At 41.0% G+C, this 18,954-nt stretch overlaps 1 protein-coding gene across 13 annotated transcripts in view; it reads right to left on the bottom strand.

The window, feature by feature from the left end:
- Positions 1–17,449, bottom strand: part of LOC137857923 (secretion-regulating guanine nucleotide exchange factor-like) — a 148,816-nt gene extending 131,367 nt beyond the window's left edge. For 9 of the 13 annotated variants that reach the window (XM_068685139.1, XM_068685145.1, XM_068685142.1 and 6 more), the window contains exons 1-11: positions 17,129–17,446; positions 12,883–13,065; positions 12,470–12,605; positions 11,806–11,929; positions 10,596–10,691; positions 6,338–6,476; positions 5,756–5,911; positions 5,329–5,423; positions 2,993–3,053; positions 1,804–1,917; positions 1,421–1,483 (exon numbers count right to left, since the gene is read on the bottom strand). In XM_068685139.1, coding sequence (XP_068541240.1) covers positions 1,421–1,483; positions 1,804–1,917; positions 2,993–3,053; positions 5,329–5,423; positions 5,756–5,911; positions 6,338–6,476; positions 10,596–10,691; positions 11,806–11,929; positions 12,470–12,605; positions 12,883–13,065; positions 17,129–17,246 — 1,285 coding nt within the window. In that variant the 5' untranslated portion in view covers positions 17,247–17,446. Of the gene's footprint in view, positions 1–1,420; positions 1,484–1,803; positions 1,918–2,992; positions 3,054–5,328; positions 5,424–5,755; positions 5,912–6,337; positions 6,477–10,595; positions 10,692–11,805; positions 11,930–12,469; positions 12,606–12,882; positions 13,066–17,128 lie in introns of all 13 variants that reach the window. The other 4 variants (XR_011097382.1, XM_068685149.1, XM_068685138.1 and 1 more) reach the window with 3 other exon arrangements.
- Positions 17,450–18,954: the final 1,505 nt, after the last annotated feature.

Genomic DNA, 18,954 nt, shown 5'->3' with positions numbered 1-18,954 from the left:
CAAACCTCATCTCATTTCTTGAGTAGCATTTTAAGTTTTGTTAAAACCTAGGACTTGGCAACAACTTTTTTTTTTTTAAATGAACTGCCATTCATGTTTATAACAACCCACTTCAACAGTTACATCAAAAACCTCCTGATTACTGGTGTTTAGTATCCCACCAGCAGGCGGCTCACAAAACAGAGCCAAAGAAAATTACGTCATTGAGCATGAAATTCCTAGAAAAAAAATCCCCAGAGTGATGCTCACTTGTTAAATACTACACTCCACACTAACTTAAAAAGAACAGGCATCTTTAGAAGCTAATGCCGGATGAAGGGCAGCATAGCAACACATTATTAAAAGTTCTGGCACCTACTTTGTTATATTTGGTACCCCTGTTGCCAAATAGACTGCTCTCAAATAAAAAGCAAAAGCATGAAAGAATGATCTGTTCGCTCTCTAAACATACAGAGTGTGCTAATTAGCTAAAGCAGATTCTATTTGTCCTGACAGTTCTTCACTAATTGCACACAGACTTCGAATCTCAGAATTCAGTGCAATTGACATCTAACATCTCCCCATACAACTAAATCTCTCTGCATAAGCAAATACTCCAGATCTTCATTTAATGACGGCAGAGGTACCAGATGGCTGCATATTTGCTAAGAACTTCTCCTTATGAAGTTTGGTATAGAGTTGTCTTCAATGTATTTTCCACACTTCAGAATTGCAAGATTACAGATGAAAAGATATCCGTTCCTCCTTCTCCCAGTATGCCAGAAAAAGATTCTTTATTAGACTTTCACTACCAGATATTTAACATCCAGCACAGAAGCACTGCCTAGAGATCAAAGAACAAATGGCACAAGTTATGCAAGTGCCTATGTGATCAAAGAAATTTCCTGCAGCTTTTAATAAGCCTCGTGCTCTTACACTGCCTCACACAGACAAACACACTGCCATAGTAGAACTGCCTCAGATCTCACATTCCCACACAGCACAGCCATCATTTCAAGTGGCAGAAGCAGGATAGCCACAGCAGCCTTTCCTGCCACCTAACATGCCCTTTCACACAAAGGGTTGCACTCAGGCCATCACCCACCCACCCAGAGTTACCTGATGCAATGTCACACTGCAGCTGCAGAAGTTTCCCAAATCCTTTCAGAGTTTCTCACCACTCAAAGCCCAGACCCTTACTTATAAGGGCTAAGTTTTACCTGACCCTTTGAAGGCAACACACAGATCTCAGAACTCAACAAATGAATCCAGGTCTTAAAAACCATAGAGTTCTCACAATCCAAAACCACTACAAAACAGCTAACCAGCACTACACTAGATCAAATTTCACCAGCCCAGCCAAAATTGACAGAACTATCCAAAGCACAAAGCCCTTTTATAAGTTGAGATGAAGACTTGCACTTCTGTATCTAAGTCCTACCTGTAAGTGACACGGAATGATAGGAGCTTGCAGTAACTCTCTTCACTTTTACATCTTCCAGGCCTAGAGAAAAATCAGTCTTATAAAATTGGTCGAGCAGATATCACTTCATGCATAGATATAAAATACAGAGCTGTATCAAGTATAAGTAATACCATGATAACGAATTTTATAACAAAAGCTTCTGCTTTTCGGTCACAGATACTGCAAGACTCAGTATCATTTTTCCCCATAGATTATGAATTTGTATGCCCACTCTGTTTTAGATAGTCAACTACATGCTTATAATACCAAGTGGCTTTATAACAAAAGGATTTTACATATTATTCAAAACTGTAAAGGTGTAAGAGCAGAAATACAAAGAAATTACATTCCTGGATTACCTGTCACTTCACAGGGTTCCTTTGCAGACAGGAACAGGGGGAGCGTTTTTCCTTGGTTGGCACGCTTTGCCCGAGATGCCATGCCAGTGCCCCACTGTAACACCAAGCCACTCTCTTCCCAGAGTAAACACAGAAAAGATTAAGACACAATAACCACTAACAAAATAACTTAACTCATTAATTAAAAGGTACATCCACTTCATTTTCACTAGTTGGAATTATACTTTAAAAGCCTGTTGTGCCAAAATCAGATGGCACCAGAGTTATCCATATGCTTAGGATATAACCAAGCTACAAACAGTTCTAGCGTCATTGTACAGCTAACAAAAAAATGCTAATTAGATACTAAGCTGAGGCCTATATTAGGAAGTTATCAAGGACTCGGTAACAGGAGTCCCTTCTCTTTGTGCTAATGCGGTTGTGCATCCAGCACCGTGAAGGAGTAAAGGAGTAAAGACACTAGTCTTCTGCTCAAGAACTGCCAAAGACTTGACCTAGCCCTAAATCAAAATGTCTTCTAAATGCAGAGCTCAGGACAGCTAAATTCCCAAATATTCATACAAGCACCAGGAATGCCACTCTTCTTCCAGGTGTCTCCTCCACACCTTCACTCAGACTCCACTATCTGGAATCCATACTGAAGTTCATGTAAAACTAAACTGAAATAAAAGAGTGTGTGCAGTTTGTTGTTGCAATGCAATCACGCCAATTGCAAGTTTTTGAGTTCTTATTATTCCATGAACAAACTCAAAGTCTCTAAGAAGAGCAAAAGAAATATTTAAAAATTACAGCCCTCCAAAGCATACGCACAGGAGACAACAGAAGAAAGTCAGAGGAGCAGATTTTCAAAGGTGCATGAGCAAACTCTGAGTAGGTCTCTTCTCTCCCCTCAGTAAAAGAGCAGATTCATTCTTTTTTTCCAGGTGTCTATTTCAATTACATCATTCAAACAGCCACATTTCAGGTGCAGTATCATTTTGAAACATTTTATATAAAATTAATTCTTTTGCATATTATAATTTAAAGAATTCAATATTTTCACCAGAACAACTTTTCACCAGAGATTTCCAGGAAGATGCTTCTAGCACATTTACTGTCCACACATTACAGCTTTCTTTGTTTTTTACTGAAGTGACAATACAATGATACATACAATGTACACTGATACAATGATACAAAATACATTTACCTGTAGCAGCAAGGGCATGTCTCAGTCCTGCAGCAATATCCACCACTTTCTCTTTGAGGGACTGCTCAAATATAAAAAAAAAATAGCAGTTTTCATACTTTTTGCTTATAGAAACAAAATACAACATACACATTAGTGGAACACTATGAAACTAGTTCTCACAACTCCAGCCTGCATGTCACAATGTACACCAATGTTTTGTACTACAAACGAAGTGCATTCTGGCCAACAAAAATTAGTAGAAACATCTTTAAATATATATATATATATATATATATATATATATACATATTATATATATATATCAAAGCAAATGATTGTGCTGCACTGCAGCAATAAATGAAAAGGCACAGTCAAAATCCTCATATAAAAAAAAAAAAAGGAATCCCGGCAATACAAATACATTTGTTTCTTAATTTTAACTTCACATTCCTCAACAATTACACTAAAACCTCCACAGCAAATACTATTGACCTGCAATAAGTTCCAAAGTCCTGTGATCACAAGCAATACAGCAGATGGGCAACCTTCAGCATAGGTGGTGCTAATATCTTGCAACAGAAGACTATACCACAGCACGTGTGCATTAAACAAGTGAGTTATGTCTGCACAAAGCAAGTCAATTCTGGTATTTCCCCAGTTCTGATTACCCTGCAAAATTATTTTTCTTCTCGTAGACCATACACTACATGGAACAGATGGCATCAAGTCCAAGAATTGAACAGGACACAAAACAAAAGAGAAAATGTTCTGGAGTAACAAATGGCTCCTGTGGTCAGGGAGTAGACAGATTCGAATTAGCACTGTCCACACCATCACTTTCAAGGCATCATACTGGAATGATGCTCCCAGGAAAAGTCAAGGATGTAGAGCATCGGGTGAGGTAACCCCTCGTCACTAGCAGACTACCAGTTGTCCTCCCTTCCTGCGTTAATCCCAGATCATCACAAAACTCAGAAACACAACAGAGTTTGGCATGAACCATGAGGCTGTTTCTTGTCTGAGCGTCCTTCATGCTCCTAGGTTATCACTTGCGTTACACGAGAGTTCATTTGGATGGAAAAGAGTTTCATTAGTGTTTCTCAAATAAGGAGCTACAGTGTAAATTAGGGATTAATTAGAACTCCTGTGAAAAATGTATTTACCCTGTTAGGCTTGCAGTCAACATCAAAAAGCCTTTCTGATATTACAGGAGTCTCAGTACCTACTAATTAAAAACATGTTGAAGCAAACAGTTTCAGGCTACATTGTGAGCTCCCTACTCACACTCAGCAGTACCACTCCTACAGTTAACACCATAAACTTCCACAAGTTACAGGAACAACATGAGCTATGCTGCCAGAGTCCAGCCTTTAGCACTTACAGTTGGAGGTACTGGACAGCAGAGAAGTTGTTACGTAGATTTCCATCCTATTTCCTTGGAAGCTGATACTGTTTGATAAACACTGGAGGTTAAACAGGAATTGAAACAATGTAGTTTTTGGCTCCTTTACATGCAGAAGTATAAATAATCTTAGTCTCAAAGTATATAACTAAAGTATATAGTCTCAGTTTGATTTTCCTGCAGCTACATACTTTCCCATACTGATACTATTTTGGGAATCACCAAGCTTGATTTCATCTAAAGGTTTTTAAGACCAGGAAATAATACTACAGTTCTCACTGTGGGAAATAAATTTGTAGTCATAAATGCACCTGAAGAATAGCACATACTTAAAAAAAAAAAAAAAAAAAAAAAAAAACAGAACTGCACAAGAAGCAGAAGAGCAATTTACCAGAAGAATTGACATCACTAATCCTGTTGAACTCTATCACACAGTTTATTTCTTCAGGGTGGATTACTGCTAGGCTATTTTGTTTTACAAGGCATCATTCAAATAGTTAAGCACAAGCCTTGAACAAGGCATGCAAAGGTATGAGTAAACTCCAGGTAGCAAAACATATCTGGTCTCTTACAAACTTGAGGCAAAACTTCAGCTGAAGTCAAGTCAGATGGTTTCATTAGCTTTAATGTCACTTCATGTCACCTGAGCATCAGACTCGCTCTGCAGATGTCATCCAAATGCATTAATGAATTGTTCTAACCGCAAGTGAAACAGACAGTTTTCCATCACAAGTGGGTAACTTCTTCAAACAAGGAAATCAGCCTTAGCTTCTCATTTCTGAATCAATGACTATCTTTGGTCCTTTACTTTGTAAATTCATTTCATCAGATAGACTCCTTCAAAAACAATTGAAGGGCCAGGCTTAAAGCTGACTGAGGTCTCCAGGCCTTCAGTTGCTGTAAGCAACATAACACTCCGAGAAATAAAGCACAATTCCTTTTAAATCTTTACCTCAATCTTTTGTGGAGTCAAGCATGGACCTGAAATCTGAGGAATTCCTAATTGTCCAAAAGCATTAGACCCACATGACAGAACTACGCCAGTTCCTGTAAAATAAAGTGTTAAAGTCTGATCAGCCTATAAGTGAGCAAAAACAAAGCACCGTAACATTCCATCAGGCAAAAGTATCACAGTGAAACAACTCAAAAAAGACCTAGCATCTCCTATTCCAAAGCCGCTGAGGACACAGGCTTCTTATTTTACACATCATGGTTAGTAAAGTAGATAACAAGGTGATACAAGAACCAGGGACTAACTTAGTTTGCAGGTAGCTTAGAATTTGTGAGTGCCATGCACTGCACAAGCAATAGCAATGTGGAACTTTCGGTGTGTTCTCTACATCACTATTTCCCCCCAGCTCCTACAGAGGCAGACTTACCTACTAATATGATTGTAAAATCCCAGCCACAGGCAACTTCTTTTACATGAAAGCCAGACAGGGCAGTGCACAAAGTGAAACGCAGTGCATCTTCTGTGTGATTCAGTCCCAGCTGCCCTTCTTTGTTATGGCCACACACAAAGAGTTCTCCAGCACCTGGAATAACAAATAAAATCATGTCCACTTGACAGACTAAAAAGCAAAGTCTATATGCCATGAGATCCTGTGACAGGCAAGGACAACTGACTGTGTCATTTTAGGCACTGCATGCACACAAAAAGTCACACTCCTTCCCCCTCTCATCCTCAGTACAGGAAAATTGACAGCCTTGTATGAAAAGCTGTTGTATGAAACAGGTAAAGGAACAGTCCTCACAAATCCATTAAATAACCACGGAAAATAAACAAAACAGAGAAAATTCCCCAGAATATTGACAAGCATCAGAGGAACTTGTTTTGCAACTAAAAATTTGCAACTAAACTCAGAAACAAAAGCCAAAGATAGGTGGCAGCACCAAATCAACAGGGAAGCACGTCTTTCTCTCAGGCTGTCGTACACTCCTTGCAAGTGCGATGTGTTTACCAGTGATAACTGCAGAATGTCCCCCTCCTCCAGTAATGCTCTTAATGTCCTCACATTTGCAGGAAACATCTTTCAGTGACTGAGGTATCAGCACATCTTCTTTATGACCAACACCAAGTTGTCCATAGCTGTTTGCACCCTTCAAATACATACACAAAGAAAAAAAAAAAAGTTCAAAAAAAATTAACAAAAAGAGATGCACTCAGCTCTGTTCCTGTGAACAAACAAGGTCATCAGGAACATGTCACACGTTAACCTGCAGTATTTGCTCCTGAAAATCCCCCAAAAGGAGATCTTCAGCCCTGCAGCTGTTGCATAAGGCCCCCAAAATTACAGACCATGAATATCTTAGATCTGCTGCTATGAATGTTGCCACTGCAACCCTACTGTTGCAAGAAATATGCTGGAATAAATCACAGTGAGACTAAACGTAAGCTAATAGAGAAACAGAAAGCCTTGTAATCAGAAAGGATTACCACCTGTTTAGCTTTCAGCCTAATGGTTCCTACTCATCATCAAGACGTAATTCATGCCAATAATTTCCAGCAGTACATCCCCAGAATAAGGTGAGAAAGACATGCTACCTTATTCTGGAACCTGAGCAAGGAAAGCAGAACTCTTAACTCACAGTGGGCAAAATGGAAATAGAGCACGTGTTTATAAAAACAAACCAGAAGCCACTAAACCAATTCAGGTGCCCAGTCCCAAAAGGGCACCTCCAGCACCAACCATCTCGTACCCACAGATGCGCTGGGCACTTGATGCAAAAGCCAGCGGCTAACATGTGGCTGAGATTTGGGGATCTGAGCTCCAGAGGCTGACCCAGGCGCGGTCTGGCAGTCAGACCACCACCACCACACCACCACCTCCTCACGTCCCCAGGCCGCCATCTCCCCCCGGCCGCCCCGCCCCCGGCACCCACCTACCCAGGCGAGCAGCACCGCGGCCATGGGGCCGGCAGCCCCGCGTCCTTCCCTTCTCTTCCCCGTCCCTTCCCGCCCCACGGCCGCCGGGGAGGAAGAGGCGGAGCGGGGGCCGGCTCCGGCGGGGCCCCGCCTCAGCCCGAGCAGCCCCGGAGCAGTTTCAGCCGTTAACGGCCGTTGGGTAACGGTCGCCGGGTACCGGCCGTTGGGTAACGGTCGCGCCTCACGCGCGCCGCCTCAGGGGGCGACCCCCTCGCCGCCCCCCGCCCCGGTCACCCCTCACAGAAAGAGGAAAAATTCCCCACGGAATGAACGCAGGGGGGCAGAAGAGCCGAATCAGAGCTTAAACACATGAAATCTTAAAATAAAGGCGTCGCTCTTTATTGACAGTTAGAATTTCCACGGTCACAGAATCCTCTAGGTTGAAAGAGAGCTCCAAGATCACCCAGTCCAACCCCTGACCTAACACTAACCAGTCCTCCACTAAACCACATCACCGAGCTCTACATCTAAATGTCTTCTAAGGACTTCCATGGATGGTGGCTCCACCACTTCCCTGGGCAGCCCATTCCAATGCCTAACAAGAGTCAAAAATACACTATTTAAAAATACTTAAATTGTTACTGCTCTATGCATAGGCAGAAAGGTTGGGTGTGTGAAGCCAAACATAGATGTCAACCCTGTGAAAATGCATCCTCTGTTACTTTTAGCAGTACTTACACTTTTTGTTACACGGGTGCAAATAAAGACATAACTGCTGTCTTTTCCCAAAATATTTGAAATCAGATGCTAATTTAGGAGATGTAAGGTTTTCTACTCAATGAATACATAATTCAGGCAAAGTCTTGTAGTAACACAGATCTATATTTCAACAACATAATAATCCAATCATTTCTTAAAATGCAGCTGAGTTATCACAGAAGCAGACAGCACATTCTCACTGCTCAAAGACTGCTTCTTCTTCAGGAAGAGGCAGCGTCTAAAATCTATTTGAAGGTGTGACATAAACTGTAAATGTTGTAGACCACGATTCTATATGTCCAAAATATTCTTCCAAAAAATAAATAGTGGATTAAGAAATTCACAGGAAAATTACATCAAGTCTAGATAAACAGTGAATGTGTTTGGAAAGATAGGGCCAGTGACTGCTTATGGAGCAGACGCAGCCTACCAGAAGGCATGTGAAACAGTCATTATCAAGCACAGAGGTTCTCGAAAGCCCTTTCCAATTCCCAAAAGACTTGGACCAACATCTCCAGTGCATTTGCAATTTCAGTCAATTTTGCCAGCGACATCCACAGGTACGAACTGTGGCTGAGCTGTCAATGGGATATTTATTCTTATAAAAAAAGACATGAGCTTTAGCCATATCTAAGAACTTAAACACCAGAGTTTAAAATGAGAGCCATTTTAGAACTGGGCTTCACTTTGTCCTGTGAAGCCATTTTGAACATCGAATTGTAATTTGGAAATGGTTTCAGGCATTGCAATAAGTCACTGCGGGATGGCTTGCTATAATCTTGGCTAAATTTATTCAGTGAGGAAAAAGGCAAATGATTTTTCTTTAGTGTCTTCCCTCAGGTGCAATACCAGGGACAGAAACAAAAATCCTGACTCTGAGATGACAGCAAATCACTTGAAATAAGCAGAATTAGGATTTCATGCAACAGCTCTTTATCTCTGCCTTCTACTAGAAAGATGCTAATCAGTACAGTTGCAATTTTTTAGGGGAAAAGATTATCTCTTTGAAAATGGAGATTTGACCCCTCCTTTTTATCTTAATGAGCTTCCAGCTATTTGTGTCCTGATGCCTGGATCCTAATCGGTCAAGTTTTAAACTTAATAGCACAGGCATAGAAGCACTGATTACTATAACTTCTGTGCTATAGCATCTACAGTACTGTAAAATTAGCTGCATAGACTACTAGAGTCAGACAGACGTTTCCCTGTACCAAATTATTCTGTGACTGCCTCATAAGCCACCCTCTGAAGCATCTGCTCCCAGCCCTGATCCACAGACCACAGCTGTGGTCCAGTCTGGTGATTTCTCTAGTCCTCTGCAGGTTACATGCCTAGAAAGAAATCAGCGGGGAAAAGAATCGAGTTGCTGAGCACACCACACTGATGATGGGAATGTTTAACTTCCAGTTGTTTGCCCATCTTGCTGAGGGCATCGATGACAACATCCAACTCACGCCGTAGCTCGTTCACCATGCTGGCAATGCTCTTGGTGTCTTTCAGGATCTGCACACTTTGAGTATATGGATTGTACTTCATGCCAAATGGGTGCTTGATAGTTTTTGCAAACTCTCTATTCAAGCAAAAAAAAGAGGGGGAGTTTAAACAGAAGACAAATGCATCCTCTGTGTGCAATCCGTATCAATAACCACTTTTCTAAACCACTTTCATGATAATTATAATTACTACATAGTTCATCATCTCCTCCATCAAGTACATGGGAGACCAAGCAAATATTAAATTCAGCTTTCCAGCCCCAGGAAAGGTAAGGATTAAAACTGTACTAAGAATGAAAAGATTTGATCCTGCTGCTAAGAGATACACGAAGTCAAACCTGCTTCTACAAAACAGGGAAGAAAAACTGGACCTCATCTTTTCTTTTGCTTCTTCAAAACTTTCAGAAACAAAGTAAACCTCCTGGAAAGTTGTAATGAGATATTCTTGCTTGCAGGTGACCTTTGGATGAAAAGGCTTGACTTTGGCACTGCCAGAGAGCAAGTGCTGGGTAACATAATGTGTTAATTGTGTCAGAGGAACATCACCACTAAAAGAATCCACAATGAAGACGACAAGAAGCAAAAAGCGAATAAAAAAAAAAAAAGAAGAAGATCATATGAGGCCATACTTAGTGCATTGCTTCTTAAAACATGTCTGCAGATGAACAGTGGTTTAAGCTTAACGAACTGAATAACTCTGAAGGGTCATATTTCACCAATAAGGATCAAAAATGGGGTTCTTCAAACACAAGACTGCTTTATAAACAAGAGCAATATTTTCAGAATCTGGTTAAGCCAGCAGAGTCTTAATCTCAAAATAGGTTACTTGGAACCTCAGGTTAAGAAATACCAGTCATACGATGCTTTCTGAGAACACAGGAGCTGCTCAGCATGCACCCAAAAGGACACTGCCCTGTAACTAGTGCCACACTGAATTCACCTAGAAAATCATCCCTACAGTAAGTACTGAGGAATTGGTTGTGTTTTGTTTTGTTTTCAAAAGTATTTTTAGAATTATACCTCATAAAAATGGCAGAACAGTGACAATAATAATCAGTTATGAGCAAAGAAAGGAGGGTAATCAGCAGTGGATGTTCTTACCTTGAGCCCACTAATTGAAGAAAGCAAGCTAGCCCCATAAGCTCTTAGCTGTCCCTCTTGCTTGCACAACCCAAACTCTACAGGGAAGAAGTAGCACTGAAACAGAGAAGGGAGTAAAATAATTCAGCCATCCGCCAAGATGCTGTGGTGAGCTAGATGGGGGCATTTCTATTTGCAGGTGGTGTCAAACAGCTTCAGATGTCATACAGTCGTTGCTTGGTTATTGCTCTCACATATTGAAAGCGGCAGGAACCTGAATGGAAGGGTGAAGAACCACAGGACTGCACACTTCTAATAAGCAAGTCTGATAATATAGTTCACCCAGGTAAGCTGGAAGCTGTTAATCCCAGTAGGATCACAGAAATTTAAATCTGTTTTGAGAAATATTGTCATGACATGACAGGTTCAGCTTAAAAGAAACACTGGACATAGAGGGCCTTGGTGAACGACAGCCATTACAGCTTGTTCCTCATTTGCTTAGTGTTTAAAAAAAAATAAATAAATGTTTAGTTCACTGGATTTCACGATTCCTGCAGGTATATGGCAAGGAAAGGTATTTTCTTAGATTCTGCTCCCAATGAAGATAGCAAAAATTTTACCACTAGCTACAATTGGCAGGGGGGAGGAGGTGGTCCTTTCATAAGTTGCATCAATTATTTTTTCATGTGAAATTGTCATCTCATAATATTTCAGTCAAAGCATCTAGAAACTGTTATCTGTAAGTAAGATTAATTTACATTATTTGAGTTTATTGGCTAAAAAAAAAATAAAAAAATATCTAATGCTAGTGCTCAACACAGTTAATGAAAAGATCATATTGTTTCAATTCAATTGGCACATTAAAGATACAGATTACATTTTAAATCATTGAACCATTTTTCCTGGAAGTAAAAAAGGTATTTATCAGACGAATTAGACTACAGAATTTCAAGCTGGAAGAATTGAGCTACCCCCAGAAATGGCATACTTATCTGATAGCCAAGTGAAGAAAAATACCGCTCACATCTTCCTTAATTAATTTATTTACTTATATATTTTTTTCCTAGCATGGAAACTTGCTATATGCTCTAAAAACTGAGAATCTGTGAAACAGGTCTAGAACCTGGCATGGCTAATGTTGACATGACTCTCCAAATTAACTAGACAGACTGGGATCAGCTGAGTAAAACACTAAGCTTTAAAGAGGATCACTGGGCACTGAAACACTCACTGTTGCCAGTTTTTGGACAGCCTCATCTGATGCCCCAAGCGATGCAAGACCAATTTCCCAGAACTGAGCAAAACTGGGTTCAGCCAAAAGAGAGATGTGGCCTAGGAGCTCATGGCAGGTATCACTGGAAAACAGAAAAAAAAAAACAAAAAAAACACCTCATCATCTTCATCTTTCTTCATTGTAGAGTGAAAAAGCAACACAATTGAACAGAAACAATATCTCATGTGAAACATTAATAGCCAAAAGACAGAAGTATCAAATCAAAAGACAGAAGTATCAAATCAAGTTCAGCTGAAAGCAACCAAGCAGGTCATACTAGCTCTACAAAAGTAAATAAACTCAGATTTTTAGATGAAGATGTCTAAATTTAAGATCTAAGCTGCACATTTATAAGGCAATCAAATGTTAAACCAACTTTGCCTACTATAACACCACTAGGAGTTCTCCAGTAACCTGCTGCGCTTTTGAAAGTCCCATACTTCTGAAGCTGGCACTTGAGCATGCCAAAACATCATTACATTCAGCATGAAGACCAAGTCTTCAGCACTTTTAAAAATAAGTTTTCTTGCTGGCATTCTTGAACAGCCTTTAAGTAGCTTGGCTTCATGCTGTAAGATTCAAAAATGCACGTCTCATTGAACCCCAAGATTAAATGACTCACGGCTCTGGTGTGTAGAGAGGGTCCGAGCCGTGTCTGACGTACCGAGTGCAGTGAAAAACTCTGAATGCTAATCCCACCAAGAAGTCCCTCGGTGACAGATACCCAACAACAAGACGGATGGTGAAACCTGCGCGCTGTAAAAAGGAACAGAGAAACTGTAGGTTAGTTTAATGTAGAACTTCATAATATTCTCATCCCTGCTGTAACTGGGGCAAATGCCACAGTGCTACTTTGGCTCAAGAGCATGTGGGAAAATTAGACCTAAACTCAAGAATGGCCAACGTGTAATAAAAATGTCCCTACCCCTCTATAGTATTTATTCAGATTTTATGCCTACAGCCAACACAATACATTTAGGTATTGCTTTTAGCAATCCTGACTTCCTTTTTTGTTTAAGAAAATTAATACATTACCTTTCAGGAAGAGGGACACATCTTCCAGCTGGGGAATATTGTTCTCCCTGTACCCACAGTATTTGAGCAAGGGCAAGTTTTTAAGGTACTCTCTGCAGGCATGAGCTGGGTAAAACTTGTTAAGCTCTTGGTATACTGTCCCCCAGGTCTTGACCTCCTCCTCTGTGAATTCAATCTTGGGAACTGGATCACCACTAAAAGGAGAAGAGGACAAAAGGACACGCCTTGATAAAAGGTTTGTAAAGATGAATCATTTTCTTACTATTATTGTTTAACATTCATATGGCTGTGACACTTGGTCAGGTTTAAGACCACTACACCACAAAATATACAGTGATATCTGGTCTACATCCTGGAAAGCTTTCAGGCTAAGGGGCTTGCTCTCTTTCCCACCCAAATCAACTGATAGGATTCTTCACATTGACCTCACTGGGACCTAAAAGCTTTGGTCTTGTAAATAGTTTCTTCGATGCTTTAGCACCAGGAATAACATTTAAAATAATGGGACCTTCTGCTGCCAGCTAGGTAACCAGCACAGCAGGTGCTTTCCCAAGGGAAACTTGACAACACACCAACAGTAACCACCTGTGTGCTGCTGGCCAGCTGCATTAATGCACGCTTCAGCAGAGCTCTAGACACCCTGTGTTTCTGGGTCATTCCCAGTTGAGGAACTTGCCATCTAAATTCACACATGCAATGCGGGCACAGCAGAACTGGAACAGCCAGCTCATTGCAGTTTGTGAATGGGATCCATTTTGGAGTTCAGATCTTTCAATTTTCCTTTTCACAAAGAAAACACAGTATTTACTCACTACATGGCTCAGGTCTACAACAGACATTTCACTGGTTGCTCACCACAGCCAGTGCCTGCCACCTGAAAGGGCAGAACCACAGAGCATGAACTGACTCGACCACAGCTTGCCTCCAGCAGACTGGAGCCTGCTCTGCCCCCCTCCATGCAGGGCTGGTTTCCAGCTCCTTTGAAAGCACAGCTTGTTTGGTAGAAGAACCTTTTAAAAGGTTTCACCCAAAAGCTGGGTCTTCATGGTTTCAAGGTGGCACAGGGATTACTTCTGGCCAGGTCCTGATACTTCTCCATCTCTTAACAAGGGTAGTTGAAAAGCCACTCTGGTCACTGAAGAACCACCCTGTTAGCACTGTTTCTACTACCTTATCACTTAAAAACCTCCAGAGCTATCCAATTCTTTCACATCACGGGCAAACATGATGCAAAAATGTCAAATGCGTAAATAAGGCTGCTGATAAGAGAAGCACCTGAATGTTTGTTAACCTCAGCCTATTGGCCCAATTAGTATAACAGCGGCATAGTTTGCATTCAAAGTGAGGTGGAAAAAGTTATCAGAGAAAGCTTTGTACTTGCTAATGATGTAAGTAAGCACAGCTCAGGAGGCGATTCAGCGGGCTTTGATCCACTCAGAAAATAGAAGGAGAGCTCTTCAGGTACTTCTGATGGCACAGCCTTACCATGAGCGTGCTCCAGTATAATCTACTGTGTTCATTTTCATCTAGGATGTTTACCTGACATTAAATTTGTTGAAAGTAAGAAGCAGGAAGACTAATCAATATTTTTCACACATCTTAAGCACAGGAAGACCAACAAAAGCCAAGAACGGATGCTAAGGTCCAAGCAATCAGAAGAGGTTGTTCCAGCAGGTGTGTGTATTCTCTTCAGCTCCTTGCTGAAAACAGACAGCCTTTCTGAAACTGAGAGTGGCCAGATTTTTCTTTCCTTGCCATTTTCTTTTTGTCTGTTTTAATGGTCCATTCATGTTTCAAAGCAAAGTGAACTTGAAGGTTTGTCCTCAGCACTTTATACCCCTCTCAGTGCTCCTGTTCACACAGCAGAACAAACCATGGAGGGCAGCTTCTGTCTGAACACTACTGCTGACCACTGGTCAGCATGAACAAAGGAAATTAAATCACAGTTACCGTCTGCATTAAGGATGAAAACCAGCAATGTAAAACCGTCAATTCACTGTAGGGACTTCAAACACTGGCAATTGTAAGACGTTCAGCCTCAGAGCTGTAAAACAGATCATCATTTCCAAGATCAGCACGAGCTCTTCATTGTGCTGTGTTCTCATGACAGCTGTTTTTTCCATCTCAGTTTCTTTTATCTTGTTAGATTTTAGCTCCCATTAGAGTTAGGACAATTTTGCAATGGGTCAAAATTAATTAGTTTGCATCAAAGAAAGGCTCTGTGAAAATGTACCACTAATGAGCTTCATCTGTCTGATTAGAGAGTCTTGCTTTTGGTAACACTTGGCACAAATTTTTGCTTCAGAGAAATACAGCATAAGAATATTCAAGGATGAAAGCATTAGCTAAATAGCAACCAAAATAATGGATAAAAGATCAGGGTGGTAAACTGTGAGCAGGCATGTAGCTGTGAGCATTGACAAGAGGATGCCAGTGTAGACCAGAACAGGCTAAAGAAGGTTTAACAGAGATGTGTTTGTGCAAGCAGAGCTTGGTGAAATTCAAGTAGTATATTTAGTGAGCTGACAAACACTAAATCTCTCTCCTATTCACATTACCTTTAAGAATTAAATGGAATAGAGCTAGCAAAAAAGAGTACTAATTTTCAGAGTGAAAAGATGGGGAAAAAAAAGTTTGTTTTAGACGAGTCAAACTAGTTTTTAATATCTGGCAAGTTCCCTGGGAAAGCATTTGCTGTTTTTTAAGTCTGCTTTTTAGTCAAGAACAAGTTGTGTTTAACCATCTTTGCTTTCAACTCAATGGGAGAATTGCTCCAGACGACAAAAGGCATTAGATAGATTTGGTATTTCTTGCCTTTATTGAGCTATTTCACCCCACCTACTTTCTCCTACCCTATTAATACAGACAAAGGTACAAATAAGAAGGTGCAGTCCAGAATGAATTTCCAGAAGGCCCCCATTTGGGCAAGGCTGTGTTTTTATGTGGTGCTCTCCATTTGTGGCCAGACACAGAAACTACTTTAAATGTGTGATTGTGCTCTCAAAAAACAGACAGGCAGAGAGCTGACCAGTACAACTGAACAGGCTGTCACTCCTGGCTGGCAGGAAAACACTGAATCCCAATGGGCTGCTGACCCATGTCGCAAGACACTGAGAGGTTACACAGCTTATGGTGGTTAAATAGATAAAAGGGTTTGAATTAAGTTCTTTGCTGCTCCAAAGGCTTTTTCTCTTTCCTCTGTTTTGTCAAAACTTCAGGTCAAACATTGCCACGTTTTGTCAAAATGATCTTGACCTGTCACTGGCAACACTAAAGTCTTGACAGTTTTACCCTTTTGCCAACCTAACATTGAGATTTACATTCAAGGAATGCACTGCAAACACCCTTGTAACCTCCTCCTCTGATCCCATTAACATGCTGCACCTGTGCATAATGTTTCTTCTGCTACAAGTCAAAAAACATAAAAATAGGTTGTACTTGTTATTCATACATGTAAGCTTGCTATTTTCTCTCAGAAGCAGCAAAAGGGACCAGAGCATGTGTGGGAAGGAAAAAGCTTTGTTTAATGTAACTACATTTACTCTTAAGTCTGAGTAAACTCAGGAATCAGCAGAGCAACTCGTTAGTTCAATCACGAAAGTAGTTCCTTTCCCTGGAAGGGCACCCACATCAACGCCATGTCACATTCAGCAGACCCTTCCAAAAAGTGCTCTCAAACTTTACACCATGGGCCAGAAGGAAAAAAAATAATGAGTCTGTCACACACGGTGTGCTGCAGCATTAAGTACTCTTCTAATGCAGAAGAGCGGTGTAGCTCTGTGGTTATTTGCCAACACAACTGTTCAGTCTGTTGCTTTGGGTGAGAACGTCAACATTTTCACTCTTACCTAAGTTTCGTTTCAGAGGGGTGGTGGTACCTACAACAGAGCAACTGGCACATGCTTAGGTCTAGCAAAAGCCCAAGTCACAGCACCAAGGCTGTTGGAATTTAAGAAGAATTTGGACTGTGCTCTTAGTCATACAGTCTGAATTTTTGGGTAGACCTGCATGGAGCCAGGATTTAATAGTCCAAATCCCACATTCTAGGAACACAAATCCTTTCCAGCCACCATTAAGTGATGTATTACTGACATTTCTCTATTGCCAAGACACTCAAAGTATGCTACAGCCTTAGCCATGGTAGTTATAAGTCCCATTCCTATTTTTCAGAGGTTGCCTATCCAAATTCCATTAAAGGAAAATAGTAGCTGCTGCACCACCTGAAATACATAGAGATTAACGTAACTGCCAACAACCCTTTTTGTTTTGGCTTCTTTTGAGACCATCACAATCATTTCCACTCCTTTCAACAAGTAGATTACCACAAAACAAACAAACAAAAAACCTGTAGAGCTAGAAGACATCTCCTCCTCTAGACATATCCATATTCTAAGCACATAATCTCACTGTCTAATTTTCTTAAGTGTACCCAAGCAGCATAAGACACCAATTCAGGACTTCATTCCTTCTTAAAGCTTAACAAACAAACTGCCCAAAGACACCAATGTACCTTAAGCCAGACCAGTCCCCTCTAAAATAACCACAGTAAAATATACCAAATGAACAAAGCCTGATGGAGCTTGCTTCTATATATAGGAGGCTGATGCGCTGCACCCAAAATGCTACATCCAATAGTTGTATTACAGTGATGGAAGCTCACCTGCTTGACTGACTGCTGAAAGGAAAGGGAAAGCTGGTAACAGAGGCTGTAATTAGAGAGAAGAAGGTATTAGAATAGCTGGAAGCTCTGGTAGGTGGTAGCTCCCCACCTGAGCTCATGCTCCTAAAGTAGTTGTTACTTGTTTTGTTCTAAATCTTACTTTTTCACTGTTCTGAGAAGAGTTATTTTCAGATCAGAAATAGCCACTGGTGCTGCAGTGTAGAAAAACAGATGCTGTTATCTACAGGTGGGGTGTGTTTTTGATTGTATTGTAATTTTGAACACACAATAAAACTAAAAATTAATTAAAAAAAAAAAACACAGGGAGAACAGCTGTGGCATGGTCCTGGGTTCAGGCTTGGGTCACTGTGAATGACTTAGGGAAGCCACTGAAGTGCTGCAATCAATCATAACTTGTCACATAAGGCGGCACAGCCATCAAATGTTGAATGCCCCACCGTTGAAAAAAAGTGGGTTGTGTGGGCCACATGTCCTGGCCCATTACCTGTTTTAATTGTTTTGGGGATTTCTAATGTCACAAAAGCTGACAGAAAATGTTTACACACAACCTTTGCCTTTTCTCCTGCATGAACAGATGCAAAAATGCAATCAGAAAAGGTATCAATTGAAGCATAAACATAGCGAAGGTTTCTGAATTCTGGCAAATGTGTAACACAAAAAACAGTCCTTTAAGTCTGTTACTACTAATGTCCATGACTGGGGGAGCATAGTTGGAGATGGTAATCCTGGTTGAAGTGTCCCCCTATCTTACAAGACTTCATTAATTTCTCTCAGATCATGTACCAGTCTCCCTTTTCCATTCCTTTTCTCGATTACCAACACCGGAGAGTTCCAGGGCTAGTTGTGAGAACATATGTCTCGCTTTAAGTTGTTGAGCAACTCGGCCTTCAGGCCCTATGTATCCTGTTCCTCCTGGATCAAAGGGAAACGGATCCATCTCCTTTACAGGTCCTATAGGGCCTGGACCAAAAGGCACATCCAGGCCACCAGGGGGTGTAACAGCAAAGGCCTGCGATGGCTGTAGCGGTGGCGGGGCTGATGGTGTAGCAGAAGGATCAGTGGACAACCCCACAACTCCCTCACTGTCTGGCACACCACACATTTCTGATTGTGGTCCCACACGGCTCTTTAAGGCCTCAGAGACTGCTCACCAGGTGCCAAGCAACCCCGCCACATCCTTGTTGTTTTTAGTAGCAGAGTCCCACACCTTGACCTCAATTTGGTCCCATGTTTCAGGGTTGTAAACTGTCTGATTCATAATAAAGGGAATAAACTGGAAGGTTACCAGGACATTTTTTGTTTCTAAGGACATATGATTCCTCACAGTGTGCATCTGCTTACCTTTGGCCCATGAGGGGCAGTTGTGTGTACGGGTCTGGTTCTCCCAGCAT

This window comes from Anas acuta, chromosome 5 (assembly GCF_963932015.1).
Source record: "Anas acuta chromosome 5, bAnaAcu1.1, whole genome shotgun sequence".
NCBI classification, from domain to species: Eukaryota; Metazoa; Chordata; class Aves; order Anseriformes; family Anatidae; genus Anas; species Anas acuta.
This window is presented reverse-complemented; position numbering and strand designations above follow the sequence as displayed.